The 17,802-nt window shown below is 43.9% G+C and overlaps 1 protein-coding gene across 1 annotated transcript in view; it reads left to right on the top strand.

Annotated features, from left to right (window-relative positions):
• The first annotated feature begins 4,068 nt into the window (after window positions 1-4,068).
• The window catches only part of LOC145358784 (inactive tyrosine-protein kinase PEAK1), a 35,774-nt gene continuing 22,040 nt past the window's right edge, over window positions 4,069-17,802 (top strand). The window contains exon 1 of the mRNA XM_080213072.1: window positions 4,069-4,217. Coding sequence (XP_080069198.1) covers window positions 4,076-4,217 — 142 coding nt within the window. The 5' untranslated portion in view covers window positions 4,069-4,075. The remainder of the gene's footprint in view (window positions 4,218-17,802) is intronic.

Raw genomic sequence — 17,802 nt, 5'->3', positions numbered from 1 at the left:
GCACACTCCAAGAGCCACATATCTGGTTCTCATATTCTTATGTTTCCATTCAACATATCAGATTCTTGTATTTATGTCTGCAGTCATAGGTAGCCTGGGCTGAATCTGATCAAAAGAGGAACTCATTACAGTGAGGAAGTACTGCATGTACTGAGAGATCCGAAGTGACAAAAAAAAACACAAATACAGGAGGTTCTGCCTCTGAGAAAAAAAGCACAGCATTTCCAAGGAGACCCTTTACCCAAAAAGGGCAAAGTCTCCTAAGCCAAAGATTAATTTCTTTCAGATGCTAACCATCTCCAGTATTTTATGTTCTGAACCCATGTGCATTTAGGGATTTTCACAGTAACTTCAGTGTGGTGTTAATATAAGCCTACATGTGACACTAATAATAAATAAACTTAAATAAATTTTGCCTCGGACAGCTGCTGCCAAGGAAGTTTGAAAATCTGAAATCGCAAAGTCCTAAATTGCTTCAGAAATAAAACTCTTTTGCAGAATCAAAATCCAAAAGGGGTCTTAGCAGCCTGGGAAGTTGTGTCTACACATGGTCCCCTCCGTGTGCTGCTTGCCAGCTGCGCTCTCTGCAGAGTGCGGTCAATGTCTTGCAGAAATGGAGGCCATCTGGCATTTTCAGATAACAATAACCTCATACAGGAAGCTTCCAACAGCTCTGGTTTATGACGCTTTCTTAACACCTATGTTCTTGCTGATCAGATAAGTGCAGAGCAAAACCTCAGCAAAATCCAGCAGCTTCATAGAACCTGTACAGTGCCATTCAGCTCATTGGGTCCGCACCAACTTGCTGATGGAGCTACCCACCCATGGCCTATCCCCATAAGCCCACATATTTACCCTGCTAATTCCCCTAATGTACACATCTTGGGGCGCTAAGGGATCATTTGGAATGGCCAATCCATCTAACCTGCACAACTTTTGGAATGTAGGAGGAAACTGAAGCATCCGGAGTAAACCCATGCAGACACAGGAAGAATGTGCAAACTCCACACAGTGACCCAAGGCTGGAATTGAACCCAGGTCCTTTGTGCTATGGGGCAGCAGTGCTAACTACAGTGCCACCATGCTGTCCCTTCACTGTTACTAGTTCTCTGATCAAATGATATGAAGGTTGAGGATGCGCTGCACATTATAGCTTTCAAGTACCATCAACATGAGAGATTAGAATATTTTTATGACATTTTATTCAATTATGTTGATAGGGCAACAATTATGCTTAAATCCCAGCAGAAGCAATGGACAATTTCATAATACTTCAACATCCAAATGTATCTGTCATATGCATATTAAGAAGAGAGGGCTTGCATTTAGAATTGGTTTTCATGACCTCAGCAAATCTCAAAGTGCTTCACATTTAACACGTTTCTTTCGAGATGGAGTCACTACTGAAGTAGGCAAAGATGGCAGCAACTTGCACACAGCAGGATCTTTAGCAGGGAGGTGGGTTCACCTTTGTCTGTCAGAGGGATGGCAGTTGTCCAGCACATTCAGAGAACTTTCTGGTCTTCTTCAGAAACATGTCGAAAGACTTTTCAAAGTCACTGGCAAAACCTCAATTCAACATCTCACCAGAAAATTCTCACCTCTGCCCGAGTATGGGGTTTGAACTGACAGGAGACAAAATGTTAGCTGGGTATGAATGAGTTCCAAAAGAAAGAGCTCTGCAGAAGAGACATAATTGTCTCAAAACACTAACAGCGCACAAAGTAAAAGTAAAATGTATTTATTAGTCGTAAGTAAGGCTTACATTAACACTGCAGTGAAGCCACTGTGAAATTCCACCAGTCACCACATTCTGGTACCTATTTGGATCGATGTACCTAACCAGCGTGGCTTTGAGAGGACACTGGCGCATTTGGAGGAAACCCACACAGAAACAGGAGGAATGTGCAAACTCTGCACAGTTACCCAAACCAGGAATCGAAACCTGGCGCTGTGAGGCAGCAGTGTTAACCACTGTGCCATCATGCCACTCACAAGTGCCAGGACGCACCCCAATCCTAAGAAGGGGCATTGCGAGGAATGGAAATTTGGGTAGGTCTTACCTTACAATGGGCGGCAGTGACCAAAAGTCTGACGGCATTTCATTGTCTGGGTCGCCACCCCTCCTGTAATGCTGTCAGTCAGGATGGATTACAAAGGCAGCATCAGGGTGGTCATAAGTCAACAACTGCACCAACCATCCAATTCACAGCATCTCAGGGATGGGCTGCTTCAAATGGGCACATTTATACCTTGTACCACATCTAAAGAATAATGCTATTTTGAAGAACTATAAAAAACAAATTCCCAGCAAAAAAGAAATGCTAAAAATCCAGAAATACAGTAAAATATAGGGAGAGGTGATGGCCTAGCGGTATTCTTGCTAGGCTATTAATCCAGAAACTCAGCTAATGTTCTGGGGACCCGGGTTCATAAGAAACCTAAGAAATAGGAGCAGGAGTAGGCCATCTAGCCCTTTGAGCCTGCCCCGCCATAAGATCATGGCTGATCTGAAGTGGATCAGTTCCACTTTCCCGCTTTCTCCCCATAACCCTTAATTCCCTTGTCTACCAAAAACCTATCTACCCATGACTTCATATTTAAGTAGCCTCCACCACTTCAACGGGCAGAGAATTCCAGAGATTCACCACCCTTTGAGTGAAGAAGTTCCTCCTCAACTCCGATCTAAACTGCCCCCCCGCCACCACTTATCTTGAGGCTGTGTCCTCTAGTCCTGTAGTTCCTCTAGTTCGATTCACTGCCACGGCAGGTGGTGGAATTTGAATTCAATAAAAAATATTGGAATTAAGAATCCACTGATGACTATGAAACCATTGCCAATTGTCGGAAAAACCCATCTGGTTCAATGTCCTTTAGGGAAGGAAATCTGCCCTCCTTACTTGGTCTGGCTTATGTGTGACTCCGAAGCAACAGCAATGTGGTTCACTCTCAACCGCCTTCTGAAATGGCCTAGCAAGCCATTCAGTCCAAGGTCAGCTAGGGGTGGGCAATAAACGTTGGCCAGCCAGCGATACCCATTTCCCACGAATGAATAAAAAAAAGGTACTGTAACTATTGCAAAATAGTTTCTGTTTAAAAGTGCCATTCCAAATGGATATTGGAAAGGGAAAAAAAAGTATATTTTGTCTGGTAGAAAATTTGTTCCTGTCTCCAATTCTTTAATCCCCTGTCCTGGATGTGAAAATGTGCTCAGCGCACAGTACCAATGATTTTGCTCCCACATAATCTTAAATAAGAGATCTTGAATTGTGAAAGTGCAGTGTTAAATTGGACGAAGCCATCATGGGAAGTAGGTGTATACATAGAGTTTCAAAGTAAGGTTGAGGCCTATCATTACTTTTCTTACCAGGGGAAGTCTGTTTCCTTCCTGAGGCGACTGTACCTTGAGCTGTACATGTTTCACTATCACTAATACATCTAAATTCCATGCACTACCAAACTGAGGTCAGAGAATATATGCACAAAGAGTATATGCTCCATAAGTTGTGCTTTTAACCTTTTTCAACGATGTGCAAATGCAGACTGGCCGGGTCGGAAGTCTGTTTAAAGTGTGGATCTTGAAAGGCCACCGAGTGAAATAAACTCCCCACGGTGAACAGTAAGTACAAGTGAAAACATAGAAGCCCCATAGCCCCTCTCTAATGGCATTAGGTTAAAACAGGGAGTTCAGTTACTCTTGTGGTGTTGTGGTTTAACAGACAAAAATTGCACATCCGTTGCGCAAGATAATTAGATTGTGCTATACATTTATGTGTCTATTTATATATGTCTAAGTAGGGAAAGCCAAGTTTCACCATTAGAAGAAATACTTTAGCCGTTCATTTTTTACGAGTGCCTTGTTTTTGCATTATCGCAGAAAGCGGAACACTTCCCTGCCTATCATCACGTCATTTAACAATTCACCGGTGCATGTTCGTTGCATCTCGCAAGGTAGCTTGCATCAGAACTTCCTGATTTTATAAAGTCTGGTCAGTATTAGCGCAAGACAGAGAGAGAGATTAAAAAAAAACACTCCTGCCTTATTTTGTCACCCAGGCAAAGGTTTGCAGCTGGGATGAGTGAGAGCATATCTGATGTGGACTCGAGCAGTACCTGCTCACAACAGCAGATCTCGACTTCACAAGACTCGGCAATATTCATCTCCGAAGAATCCAGTACCAGCATAGACTCAGACAGCAGGATGTATGTCAATCTGGGTAAGTTTGGACTGAATTACAAATACAAGTCTTGTGCAATGTAACCTATACTTTTACAGAGCTAGATAGTAAGGTGATCACGGGGGAAGGATACAGATGAAATGTGATTTTTAATTTAATAAACTTCTGTTTTTCAATTGCTTCTTACTTTAACTACAGTATTTCTCCAACACTGCAGTATTGAAGTGTAGATGAGCAGCTAAAATATTAAAATAAACAATATTTCACTATAAGTTTTCCAAAACTTGATCCCAGTTGCATAAAATAGCAAGTTGTCTTAACTGATTAGAAATAATTAATTAATATAAAATTGTTATTCATCTAATACTGTGTTGTATGCTGTACTGAATGATACTGAGAGCCATATGCAGGGATTCTACTCTCTGGAGGACTGCTGGTACTATACAAGGTGAGCCAGTGCAGAAATAATCTGGCCTGAATTTTGTGCTCTCTATCAATGGGCTGGGGGAGACATGTAAATTTCATCAGGTGGCTACCCTCCGCTTACCCATTCACTCCTGCCCCGCCACATATATAACAGCGGCTAGGATAACAATGGGGCAATTGAGGCCCAGAAGTGGGAAATTAATGTCCACCGCAAACAGCATTTAATCAGCAATGGGGGAAGCCCATGCTAAGCCACCAGTGGGCAAGTTATCCTACATGGGTATCCCAAAGGTAGGGGAGTCTAATACTAGAGAGCATAGGTTTAACGTGAGAGGGGAGAGATACAAAAGTGTCCAGAGGGACATTTTTTTTCACACAGAGAGTGACAAGTGTCTGGAACAAGCTGCCAGAGGTAGTAGTAGAGGCGGGTACAATTTTATCTTTTAAAAATCATTTAGATAGTTACATGGATACGATGGGTATTGAGGATATGGGCCAAATGTGAGAAATTGGAATTAGCTTATGGGTTTAAAAAAAAAGTGGTGTGGACAAGTTGGGCCAAAGGACCTGTTTCCATGCTGTAAACTTCTATGACTCCGTGACCCTATGACTCTATGGGCTGGAGATAGCTGAGTGTGGCCCCTTCCTTAACTGGTTCCCTGGGATCATTAGAAGAACCGCCCAAGGCGTCACTTCTCTTCCCCACCCATTGCCCTCCCCTCATGACTTTTCAAACCAATATAGGAACAGGAGTAGGCCATTCAGCCCTTCAAGCCCACTCCACCATTCAATAAGATCATGGCTGATCTGTGGCCTAAATCCATGTATCTGCCCAAGGCCCATATCCCTTGGTCAATAAAAAAACTGTCTATCTCAGGCTTAAACCTAACAATGGACATAGCATCCGCTGCCGTGAGAGGAAGAGGGTGGAATTTTCCCATTCCGCCCACGGGACAGAACCAGGTTGAGATCTGTTAACCTTAGGAGGATTCTTCTGGTCTTGGGGCGAGTGCAGCCGGGAAACCCCACCCAGAGAGCTCCAAACCTCCACCACGCTCTGCGTGTAGAAGTGTTTTCTAACATCTCTCCTGAATGGCTTGGCTGTAATTTTTAGATTGTGGCCCCTGATTTTGCAGCCCTCAACTGGTGGAAACAGTCTTTATCTACCCTGTGCTTCCTTGTAAATATTTTATAGATTTCTATACGTCCTGGCCCACTCCTCCAGCCAACCAGCCTCCCCTCACCAAGCCCCAACACACCGACAAAGTTTCGATGCATTGAACTCATCTCCTCACTGCCCACGAAAGTGAATATACTTTACCTCGGTGATTTACAGATGGGACTATCGATATACTTTTTACCGAGTTGTCCAAATGTGTAGCCTTTCTGGACCATCACTGGGCAGCACGGTGGCACAGTGGTTAGCACTGCTGCCTCACAACGCCCGGGATCCGGGCTCAATTCTGGCCTCGGGTCACTGTCTACGTGAAGTTTGCACATTCTCCCTGTGTCTGTGTGAGTTTCCTCCGGGTGCTCTGGTTTCCTCCCACACTCCAAAGATGTGCGGATTAGGTTGACCCGAGTGTCAGGGAGATTAACGGGGTTAACATGTGCGGTTGTGGGAATGGGACCTGGGTGGGATTGTGGTAGGTGTGGACTCGATGGGCCAAAGGGCCTCCTTCTGCACTAGAGGGATTCTGTGATTGACTGTCCTGGTGGGGCTACCAGTACATCAAAAGCCTTTGGCCTGTCACTAGATTTTTTACCTCTGAGGGGCTGAAATCCCACCTCCAGCCTACTAATGGCCAATTGGCCACTAAATTATTGCAGGGCAGCCGTTCTTTTCCTGAAAGGGATTTCTACCGACATTTTAGCTGGGGGTGGGTGGAGGCAGGGTGGGGAGGGGGAGGATAGAGATCATGGTACTCCATAAAACTCACTGGTGATAATTAGGCAATGGTTAAGATATAATTGTTTTTCCTCAGATATATTCTCATTCACTGCCACCTAACATTTGCTGATCCATCAAACGAATTATTTTGTAATCCTAATGAATTATTTGTTAATTATTGCTCCATTTTAATCCTTCTTACCGGCTGTCCTGCTCAAATCAGCTTTTTCGATCAGTGACGTGACACTTTTGAATGGGGCGCCAATGTGCCGGTCCCCCAGGTCCTTTCGGGCTGGAGAAAGCCCTGATTACGTCAGACAAGTCACTGAGAGCAATAGGGCAGAGGAAACTCAATTCCTTCGCCATCGCACCAGACAATTCATTTGGACAAGTCTTCACCTCACGGTGATATGGTGAAGGAGCCAGCAAGCAAATTTTCATTGTGTGAAAATAATGTAAATGTGGGGTTAATAATGTAAATGTGGGGTTAATAATGTAAATGTGGGGTTAATAATGTAAATGTGGGGTTAATAATGTAAATATCGGTCAGGCTGCGACTCCACCTCGTAACCAGCATTTCCAGTTGCACATCAGCGAAGCCAGGAATCGCAGAAGGCTGCCATGTAAGAATGAAGTTTCAACTTCTTGCCTTAATTAATGTGGTGTCAAGAGGGGCAGAAATATTCCTCTCAACACCTCGTTTAAACCACGGCCTTCTGCCGGTGAATACTCACTTCCCCCAACCCCCCCAACACGCCCCCCAGCCCCTGCCCTGCCCCAATGACCCTCCTAATGCCTCTCTCCCAGAGTCACCACAAATGGCAGAATAACCACCCCCCCCTCCCCCCCACCCATGGGATGCCACTGGATCCATTAGTGACGTTCGCAGCTCCTCAATGCCATCTTAATAAGGCTGGCAGACCAATGTCCTTGTAATAGATCGAGGGCAACTTGATGTGGTTTGAGTCAATAAAGGTTTTATTGTTAAAATAAAGAATAATATATAAACAACAAGGTCAGATTAAATTACAACGCGATTGTTCTGTTTGACTCCTTGGCTCCAACTGCGAGTTCCTCCTTGTCCTGTGCTACGCACCCTCCTGCTGATTGGTTCAGCTTCCCACTGGGGCGACATAATGGGTGAAATCTTGAGCCAACATTCGTCGGATGCGTGGTTGCCGGCAAGTCCTCCGGAAGTTGCCATTCTCACCAGCCACATTGAACCTTTCCCGTCCCTCGCCGGTGAAATTATCAGGTTCATGACCACAGTGGGTGTGAACCTGCTTTGCCCGCATTTTAAATCATTGAAACACCCTCCACCCCCACCCTAGCTTGACCTGTTGCCATATCTTCAAACTGCGCTGATGTGATGTCACATTGGTGTGGTTTACAACACTTTCACACAGGCGTGAATCTGTGATGGAGATCGCTACAGGAATACAAAATTATTTATAGACCCCGGTGGACAAGAGAATTGGTCGGACAGTGCCGTGGTAATCCCCCCGTGGCACATGTTGGCACTGCCAAGTTGGCACCATACCTCCCTGGCAGTACCAACCTGGCAGTACAAACTTGGCAGTGCCAACCTGTGTCAACCTGTGGGAGCCTCATGAGAGGGGATTCATGCAGCGGTGGTTGTGGGCTGGGAGTACTCCAACAAGCTGGGGATGCCAGTAAGTATGATTGCAGAAGAGGGAGATGGGGGAGCTTGCTGGCTCTGACTGTGGGGAGGAAGGGACTGATGATCATGGGCAGTGACTGCTGGCTCCAGTCAGAGATGGGGAGGGGAGCCCTTGAGACCTTCCATTTTTTAAAACGTTCAGGCCCCACCTCCCTCCAGAAACAACACTCTGCCATTTTTTGGTAAGATTTTGCCCTTAGAGTCCTCACCAATCATGTGGCCCTCAGGAAATGCCCACCTTTAAAGGGCCATGCTACTACAGTCCTGCTACCAGGGTGCACTGCACCCACTACACTGTCCCAATTAAGATACAATGTTTAGGCCTTATTCTCTATTTATATAGTTCTACTGGAAAGTTCACCCTCTTATTTCTATTTCTTAAACATAGCACTCAACCTCATGAAAATGTGTTTGCTAATGCTTTTTCTTGCTAATAGAAAGGAGAACATGAAAAAAGACATCATTTTCTAATTAAATGATATTATGTATAAAGGGCACAATGATGTGTTTCCATGTAATTTATATCATTTTTCTCATGAATATATTACCCCTTTGAAAGCTTCTTTCTTATCATAACTTTCAGTGTAGCAAAAAGATCTGTATGGAGATTATTTTATATCCAGAAACAAAATTTGTGGATCTTGACATCTGAGTTAGAAGGTTGTGGGTTCAAGTTTCCTCCATTGCAGCTTCAAGCTGACACTCTAGCATTATGCCAAGGGAGCACTGCACTGCTGGAAGTGCCATCATCATGCCATGGTGGCACAATAGTTAGCCCTGGTGCCTCACAGCAGCAGGGATCTGGGTTCGCTTCCCGGCTTTGGCCACCGTCTGGGTGGACTCTGCATGTTCTCCCCATATCTGCATGGGTTTCCTCCAGGTGCTCCGGTCTCCTCCCACAATCTGAAAGACGTGCTGGTTAGGTACATTGGCTGTGCTAAATTCTCCCTCAGTGTACTCAAACAGGCCCTGGAATGTGGCGACTAGGGGGATTTTCACAGCAACTTTATTGCAGTGTTAATGTAAACCCATTTGTGACACTAATAAATCTAATCTAGTCTAATCTAATCTACATTCAGATGGCACATTAAAATATCCTGTCTATCAGATAGATATAACAAGCATCCCATTGCACTATTTGAAGAAGAACAAGTGCTTTCGTCCCTGTGTTGTGGCTATTATTATTAAAATAGATTATCTGGACATTTACCACATTGCGGGTAGAGTGGGGTAGAGTGCTGTGCTCAAATCAGCTGCTCCATTTCATAACATTACAACAACACTGTTCAGAATTAATTCGGAGAATCATAGAAACCTACAGCACAGGGGCCTTTCTCTCATTTCTGTGTTGTTTCTTTAAAAGAGCAGCTGAGCTTAGTCTCAGACATTCCCATTTTTGCCATAGCCCTAAAAGTTCTTTATCCCTAAATACCTGCCTAGATCCCTTTTAAAATTATTATTTTTTAATTCATCCATGGGACATGGGCATCACTGGCTGGCCAGCTATTGCCCATCCCTAATAACCTGAGAACAGTTGAGAGTCAACCACATTGCTGTGGGTCTGGAGTCACATTTCAGCCATACCAGGTAAGGGATGGCAGATTTCCTTCCCGAAAGGGCATTGCTGAACCAAATGGGTTTTTCTGACAATCAGCAATGGTTTCATGGTCATCAGTAGATTCCTAATTCCAGGTATTTTAAATTCAATTCAGACTCCACCACTTGCCATAGTGGGATTTGAACCCAGGTCCCCTGAATATTAGCTGAGTTTCTGGATTAATCGTCTAGCAATAATATCACTAGGCCATCACCCCACCCCCAATCACCTCCCATTATTTATGGAATTTGCTTCCATCATCATTTTTAGGATGAACATTTCAAATCCCAACAGTTCCCTGGTTGAAAAAGATTGGATTAATTGAATGTTAAAGTGCTTTGAGATTCATGATGTTGTGAAAGGAACCACAGGTACATAAAATGCAAGTTCTTTCCTTTGTAAGTTGTCACTTGTTGAAATTTATTTCTTTACAGAGAAGACTGAGATCACTAACTGTTAGGTTGATTGGCCATTCTAAATTAACTCTAGTGCCAGAGGGATTAGCAGGGTATATATGAGGGGTTAAGGGAATAGGGCCTGGGTGGGATTGTGGTCAGTGCACACTCAATGAGCCAAATGGCCTCCTTCTGCACTGTAGGGATTTTATGATTCTATCAATGATAGCCAGTATTCTGGCTGCCCTACTGTCAATAGACAACACCAGATATCCTAGTTGACCAAACGTAGGCTTCGCCTGTTCATACCCTGAGTTTTAACTGCTGCTGCAGTGTATGAATGTTATGCATTTTAATATCTGGGAAGAGAGTGGGAAGCTATACAGGCCACATTTAAAGTTTTTAAAGTTTACTTATGAGTCACAAGCAAGGCTTACATTACACTGCACTGAAATGACTGTGAAATTCCCCTAATCGCCACACTCCAGTGCCTGTTCAGGTCACCTACACCTACAGTGCAGAGGAAGAGGTAAATCTATATTTGGGTGACATTTACATCCCCACAAGTTGCACTCCTGAATTACCACAATGTTATGCAGTACATCCACTTCTGTCATGAACTCCCCCAGATTCAATTTACAAAACTACTTGTGGCAGGCAGAGCCAATAGACTTTTATTTCCATTCATTCCATTTTAATTCTAAAACAAAGGTGAAAGTGGCCAATTCACTGCTCCATCTACACTTTAACCAAGCAGCCATTTAAAGGATTTTGATAGGAGACGAATTTGCGAGAGAGAAAGAGATACCATCAACCAGGATATTTCCAAGATTTTAAATGTTCTTTCACAAGAGATGGCCACCACTGGCTAGGCTAGATTTTGTCACCCATCCCTAATCACATTTGGGGAATGCGGGACTGAGCTGCCTTCTTGAACTGCTGAAGTCCATGTGGTGGTAGGTACACCCACAGTGCTGTTAGGGAAGGAGGGATCTCCATGACCTGAAATGAAGGTGTGGTGACAGTGACTTGTAAACATTGTGTACTTAAAGGAGAAAGTAATTGTGTAGGTGCTTTTTCATTGCACCGATATTGACCATCTTACATCTGAGTCTATTTCCTCTTTGAAAAAGCTTAATTCCTGATCATAGAATCCCGACAGTGCAGAAGGAGGCCATTCAGCCCATACTGACCATAATCCCACCCACGCCCTATTCCTGTAACGCCACTCGTCCCCCTGACACTAGGGTCAATTTATCATGGCCAATCAACCTAACCTGCACATCTTTGGACTATGGGAGGAAAGTGGAACACTCAGAGGAAACCCATGCAGACATGAGAAAAATGTGCAGATTCTGCACAGACAATGGCCTGAGGCCAGAATTGAACCCAGGTCTCTTGCACTGTGAGGCAGCAGTGCCACCATGCCAGCCCTGATGGCCATTCTATATTTGTTTTTGTGCTGCAGGTGATACTGTCAAAGCCCATCCCACCTTACGTTAATGTATTTCAAGTCTAGCCTATTGTGAACCCAATTCCTTTATCACTGGTATCTTCAAATCTTTAGACCCCAAACTTCGGAATTCCCTCCCTAAACCCCTTCATCTCTTCAACTTTCCCTTCTCTTTACAACCCTATCTCTCTGAGCAAGTTTTCCTTTTACTAGCAAATTTGTCCCATACAAAAAATATCTTTTTTTTTATTCTACTATGGTTTTTCAAGTTGCATTCGATCTAAAAACTCTTTTCACATTCAGTTTGTCTTTATTTTACAGCCCTTTTAACTTTTTGTCACTTCCACTGTTTTTCTTTAATGTTTAGTCCATTCTGGCCAGTTACATCTGTCTGTGGTATTGCACAAAGCAGGAAAAGTGAAGAAAATGCTTGCAATTTTGCAGCAATAGATTTCTGTACATGTTGTCATCTGATAACATGCTGTAATTTCATAGCTTCATCCTTCCGTCTTTTTCTCATTTCACCTCAGGCGTGTTGACTGCCTTCAAATGTCTGTGAATGACTCTCTCCCCTCAAGTGTGCCATTTGCTTTAGCCTTGCTGGGAGAGTTTGTGTGGGGAGCGCGCAGAAGAGTGGAGTTGAAACCCAAGATCGGCCATGATGGGAAGCAGGTTCAACAGGCCACGAAGTCTATTCCTGCATCTATTCCTTATGTTCTTCTTGTGTTGTCCCCAGTGTTAGTGCCTCATCCGAAATGCACTTCTGGAGGAACTTGGAGTAAAGGGAAATGACCCCTGTCCCAAAACTGTACAAAAGTATGAGTTTAGCAAGTATTGAGTGGATGAACTGTTGGAAGATGCAGTGCTGATCTCCAGTTATGTTGCCAACAACCAGAAATATTAACATATAACACTTGTTGACATAAGGTGGCCAATGTCATAGCTATGAAGTGGTAGCTACTTTCACACAATTACCTCCTTTAAGCACACAGATATTCACGGGTACCTGTAACCATGCAATATATTTAGTTTAGGATATGGAGGTCCTTCCCTCCCTAACAAGTAAGAAGTCTCACAACACCGGGCTAAAGTCCAACAGGTTTATTTGGTATCACGAGTTTTCGGAGCGTAGCTCCTTCATCACTCAATGAAGGAGCAGCGCTCTGAAAGCTCGTGATTCCAAATAAACCTGTTGGACTTTAGCCCGGTGTTGTGAGACTTCTTACTGTGCCTACTCCAGTTCAAGCCAGATCTCCACATCATCCCTAACAAGTTATAAGCCCCTGGCAACAGACTAGTGATCTATTCCTATCCAAGGAAACAGACAAAAATCTGCCTTAGTGCCCATCTAGGTGTGGGGTAAAGAATTGGACATCTGCCTTTAGAATTATAATGAAAATAAAAGTCTGTTGGCTCTGCAGGCCACAAGTATTTTTTTAAAATAATTTTGGGGAAGTTTCTTTCAGAAGTGGACACAAGATTGTGGCATTTTCATTCAGGAAGGTAACGTGTAAGGAATGTAAATGGCCTCTACTTTAGGCTAGGACATGTTATAGTGGCAAAATGGGCAGAGTCTCACTCTGTAGCTGGTCTGACACTTCTTGATGCCAACACTGGGATCCTTGAATATCAGTGTCTTAGTCTTTAACATTTACTATTAAACTAGAAAAACTGTAGGAAATATTTACCAGGATGCTACTGGACTTGATAGTATGAGTTGTAAGGAGAAGCTGAATAGACTGGGACTTTTTTCTCTAGTGCGTAGGAGGCTTAGGGGTGATCTTATAGAGGTCTCTAAAATAATGAGGGGCATAGATCAGTTAGATTGTCAACACCTTTTCCCAAAGGTAGGGGAGTCTAAAACTAGAGGGCATAGGTTTAAAGTGAGAGGGGAGAGATACAAAAGTGTCCAGAGGGGCAATTTTTTCACTCAGAGGGTGGTGAGTGTCTGGAACGAGATGCCAGAGGCAGTAGTAGAAGCAGATACAAACTTGTCTTTTACGAAGCATTTAGACAGCAACATGGGTAAGATGGGTATAGAGGGATATGGGCCAAGTGCAGGCAATTGGGACTAGCTTAGTGGTAAATACTGGGCAGCATGAACAAGCTGGGCCAGAAGGCCTGTTTCCATGCTGTAAACCTCTATAGCTCTATGACGGGCCCAGGAAAACAGTTCAGATACAGATTTGCTATTTGGAATCTATGAAGAGGAGAACCATCACAAACTCATTAAATCCAATGTCTGGAGAGAAACCACTCACTCTTTTACTATGTTTTACTGTTTTAGTTGTTGTTTTACTGAAATAGTTAAATGATGATAAAATTTATTAGTGTAATTGCTATGCAATTATTCACATTGTATTTTACTTGGGCAGTTATAAATTTTTTTAAAAATTGTTTTGAATCTTTAAATCAAATTCAGTCAGCTTTTTTTTGATCAGATAATAATGCACTAAATTATTTTCCATCCTGTGGCATTGGTAGCTTAGAGATACGATCTCTAAAAAATTTAAGGTACTATCTCTCACAAGAATATTTTGAAACATGGCTGGTAAAAAGGAATTTGAAGTGTACGTTTTCTCACATATTTTCAGAAATCAAGATATGAACTTATTGGTAACTTATTGCTAAGTGAGGACGAAAAAGGTTCTCTTTAAAGATATAAGCCTTAAAATGTAAAGGTTTTGCAGGTACTTGGTTTAGATCAGATAAGTGTCTGATGCTAGCAGAAAGCTGTCACTGTATTTAAGAACCTAAAGGCACTCTCCTGAGAAATGCACAAAATAGAGCTTTTAGTCACCCAATTTGAGTTGAACACGATTTCCTTCAGTATATGCCCCTTCTACCCAAACTTAGAGAGCTTAAGGATAGGTAAAGCCAAGACTTAGGGATTCCCTTTTGTGCACAGGAGTAGCTGGACTTGACAAGGCAGACTAGTTGAAGATGTCAATTCTCAGTCTTGTTCTTCAAGTAAGTCTGTGCGTTCCTGTGCCGATTGTAGGGTAGAGTTTCCAGTGAGTGCAAGGGCAGAACTACGACGCAGAGCAAAACAGGAAGGAATGTCAATGTGGAGGGAACGCAGATCCACCAGGTTTCTCTTCTGGTACCTTAGGCTAAACATCGTGATTTTGAAAGTGGAGACTATTTCATAGGGTCCACCTCTGTTAAAACAAAAGCCGGATCTGAAAGCATGGGCCGGGATTCTCCGACCATGCCCACAGCTGGGATTTTCCATTCCCGCTGCAGTGAATGAATATTTGGCCAAGTGGCAAATTCTCCATTCTCGCTGGCTGTGGTGACATGGCGTGAGCAGCCAGAGAATTCTGGCCCTTGTGTGAGATATTGATTACTAATTGAGTCACAATGGATGGCAGGGCCAGAGTGTTTAGAATTTTGTTTTCCCTCACCTTCTTTTTGGTCTGTTTCTAGTGCCCCCTTCCAGAGCAGCTCGATGCCACTTTCCGGATGGGGCAGAAACTTCTCTGCTGTTGCACGCACCTACCCAAAACTTGGAAATAACCTGACCCACATGATTCAAGACAGGGTCGGTGACAGGACATAGCAGCAAAGAAAAGTCTGACTCCATCACACTTCCATTCCCTTAAAAACGTCTGCTTCTATTTTAGCTATTATTTTTAAATGAGAATCTTTTGGACTCACACAGCCCTTCTAAATTGACATTGCTGACTGACTCATATCATCACATTGTGCCTATCCGCAGATACACATTGCTGGCAGCCAGCCACATTTAATCCATCAACTGTTACTAAGGAATGAGAGCACTTTATTAGTGGAAAAGCTGTTACGACCAGTCCCGAGGTCTCCGCTGAAATTGAGTCGCTCCGATCTCGGAAATAGAAATTAATCTCGCCTCTTCCATCTCCACCTCCACGATGGAGGTATCTGTGCCTTCTTCCACTCCTGTACCATCCCCAGTACATCCCCATCCCTCCCCCAACCCCAGTCATCGATTCCCCCTTTCCTCACCGGCATCCCCATTGCTCTTGTGTCTTTTCCGCTCTAACACAAATGGATGAATCCCGCATGTGAGGTTCCCCCTTGGGCCCACCCCTGGCACTGCCAGGTTGACATTACCTTATTGCTCAAGGTCCATTTGGTGCAATTTACAGCCAGTCTAGAGGCTATCAGCCCACACTGAAACAAAGAGGAGTCTGTTTCAAGATGCCAGACAGAGTCCCTACACCAACATTGGCTGGCACTACCAACCTGGCACTGTTAACTTGTGCCAGGGGGAGTGCCAGGGTACTGCCTGGCCATGTCCCTCTCCCCCAGGGGTTAGAATGACCGTTGCACCCTCCTGCCTGGCGTGGGGGAAATCCCCGCATCAGGTTCATGTCTAGAATCATAAAAACCCTACGGTGCAGAAGGAGGCCATTCAGCCCATCAAGTCTGCACTGGCAACAATCCCACCCAGGCCCTATCCACATAACTCCACATATTTACCCCATTAATCCCTCTAACCTACACACCCCAGGACACTAAGTGTCAATTTATCATTGCCAGTCAAACTAATCCACACATCTTTGGACTGTGGGAGGAAACCGAAGCACTCGGAGGAAATCCACGCAGACACAGGGAGAAAGTGTAAACTCCACACAGACAGTCACCCAAGCTGGGAATTGAATCCGGATCCCTGGAGCTGTGAGGCAGCAATGCTAACCACTGCGCCACTGTGCCGCCCAACACAAGGCTTGAAAATCCCGCAAGGGGGGATGATCTAGCGAGAGGGGTCTTTCACTGGATTCAAATGTATTTAAATTAATGGAAATTAGGTGCTCGCCCATTATTGGTGTTAACCTGAGAGGGATGGCAGAAATCAGAGATTGTGATCTCGCTGACAAGATTTCCAGGTTTCACCAGATCTTGAACCTCCACCAGCAATCTCATGGACATATGTGAGGGCTCAAGACCCTGCCCTGGGAGTAGAGCAGGCCACTGAGGCCCCAATCTTGCTCTATCATTCAATAAGATCATGGCTGATCTAATAGTGGCTTCGATTATACTTTCCTTCCTGAACCCCTTTATCCCTTGTCAATCAAGTTATTCAATTCAGCCTTAAAAATACTAAATGTTCTCTGGGGAAAGAGAGTTCCTCAGACTTATGACCCTCTGAAAGGAAGACCCTCCTCATCGCTGCCTTGAATAGGAGACCCCTTATTGTTAAGCAGTGCCCCTTAGTTCTGGTCTCTGTCACAAGGAATAACATCCTGTCAGCAGCTAGCTTGTCAAGTCTCCTCAGGAACTTATATGTTTCAATAAGATCGCCTCTCATCAGTTGAATGAGCTTTCTCTGTCCAATTCTAATGCAGTTATGTCCTTTGCATAGTCTCAGGACCACTAGGTAGGCCATTCACTATCTGCTGACACGTGAAGTACTCTTCCCATTTTTAGTGGAAAATTGCAATTGGGGTAGGGACTCGGTTTGGCATCGTGAAACAGTCTCCTTTTTGTTTCAGTGTGGGTTGATAAACTCTATACTGGCCTGCCTATAAATTTCACAAAGTGGGCCCTGAACATTAATGTGGTAACCAAGATATTCCCCCTCCCCCACTCCTTCGCTCACAACCCCTCCTCCCCTCCCCATCAACCACCAACTCCAATTTTCAACTGCTTTCTGCTTATTTTGGGGGCACGAGAGCAGATGGCTAGCAGTTGAAAATCACCCTCCCGTTTTTTCTGAGGCTGTTACACAATAATAGTTTCAAGAAATATAACTAGACTCCTGCCGAAGAACAAATTCACACCACAAACCATAATCCCACAACTGTTCTTTGGAAACAGAACTTACAAACTGAATATTTTTTTCAAAGATTATTTTTACAATAAGGTGGACATTTTACAGAAAGAGTTCCTTCAGACTGGGATTGGAATGCAGAGGGAAATGATGAGTTGCTGGAGCTCTTTTAGTTGCACGCTGGAACTCAAAATGTGATTTGATCCTAAACGATCTTCAGCTAAATGCACACTAATATCAATGCATTAATGCATGTGGCCCTGGTTCAGTGCATGTAGCCTACAATCTCAATGGCATGAAATGCCAGCAAGGTGGCACAGTGGTTAGCACTGTTGCCTCACAGCGCCAGGGACTTGGGTTCGATTCTGGCCTTGGATGACTGTCTGTGTGGAGTTTGCACATTCTCCCTGTGTTCTGCATAGATTT

Source organism: Carcharhinus amblyrhynchos, chromosome 26 (genome assembly GCF_965287045.1).
Source record: "Carcharhinus amblyrhynchos chromosome 26, sCarAmb.v2.hapA, whole genome shotgun sequence".
Lineage (NCBI taxonomy): Eukaryota > Metazoa > Chordata > Chondrichthyes > Carcharhiniformes > Carcharhinidae > Carcharhinus > Carcharhinus amblyrhynchos.
The sequence above is the reverse complement of the archived record's forward strand: the minus strand, read 5'-3'. Positions and strand labels throughout refer to the sequence as shown.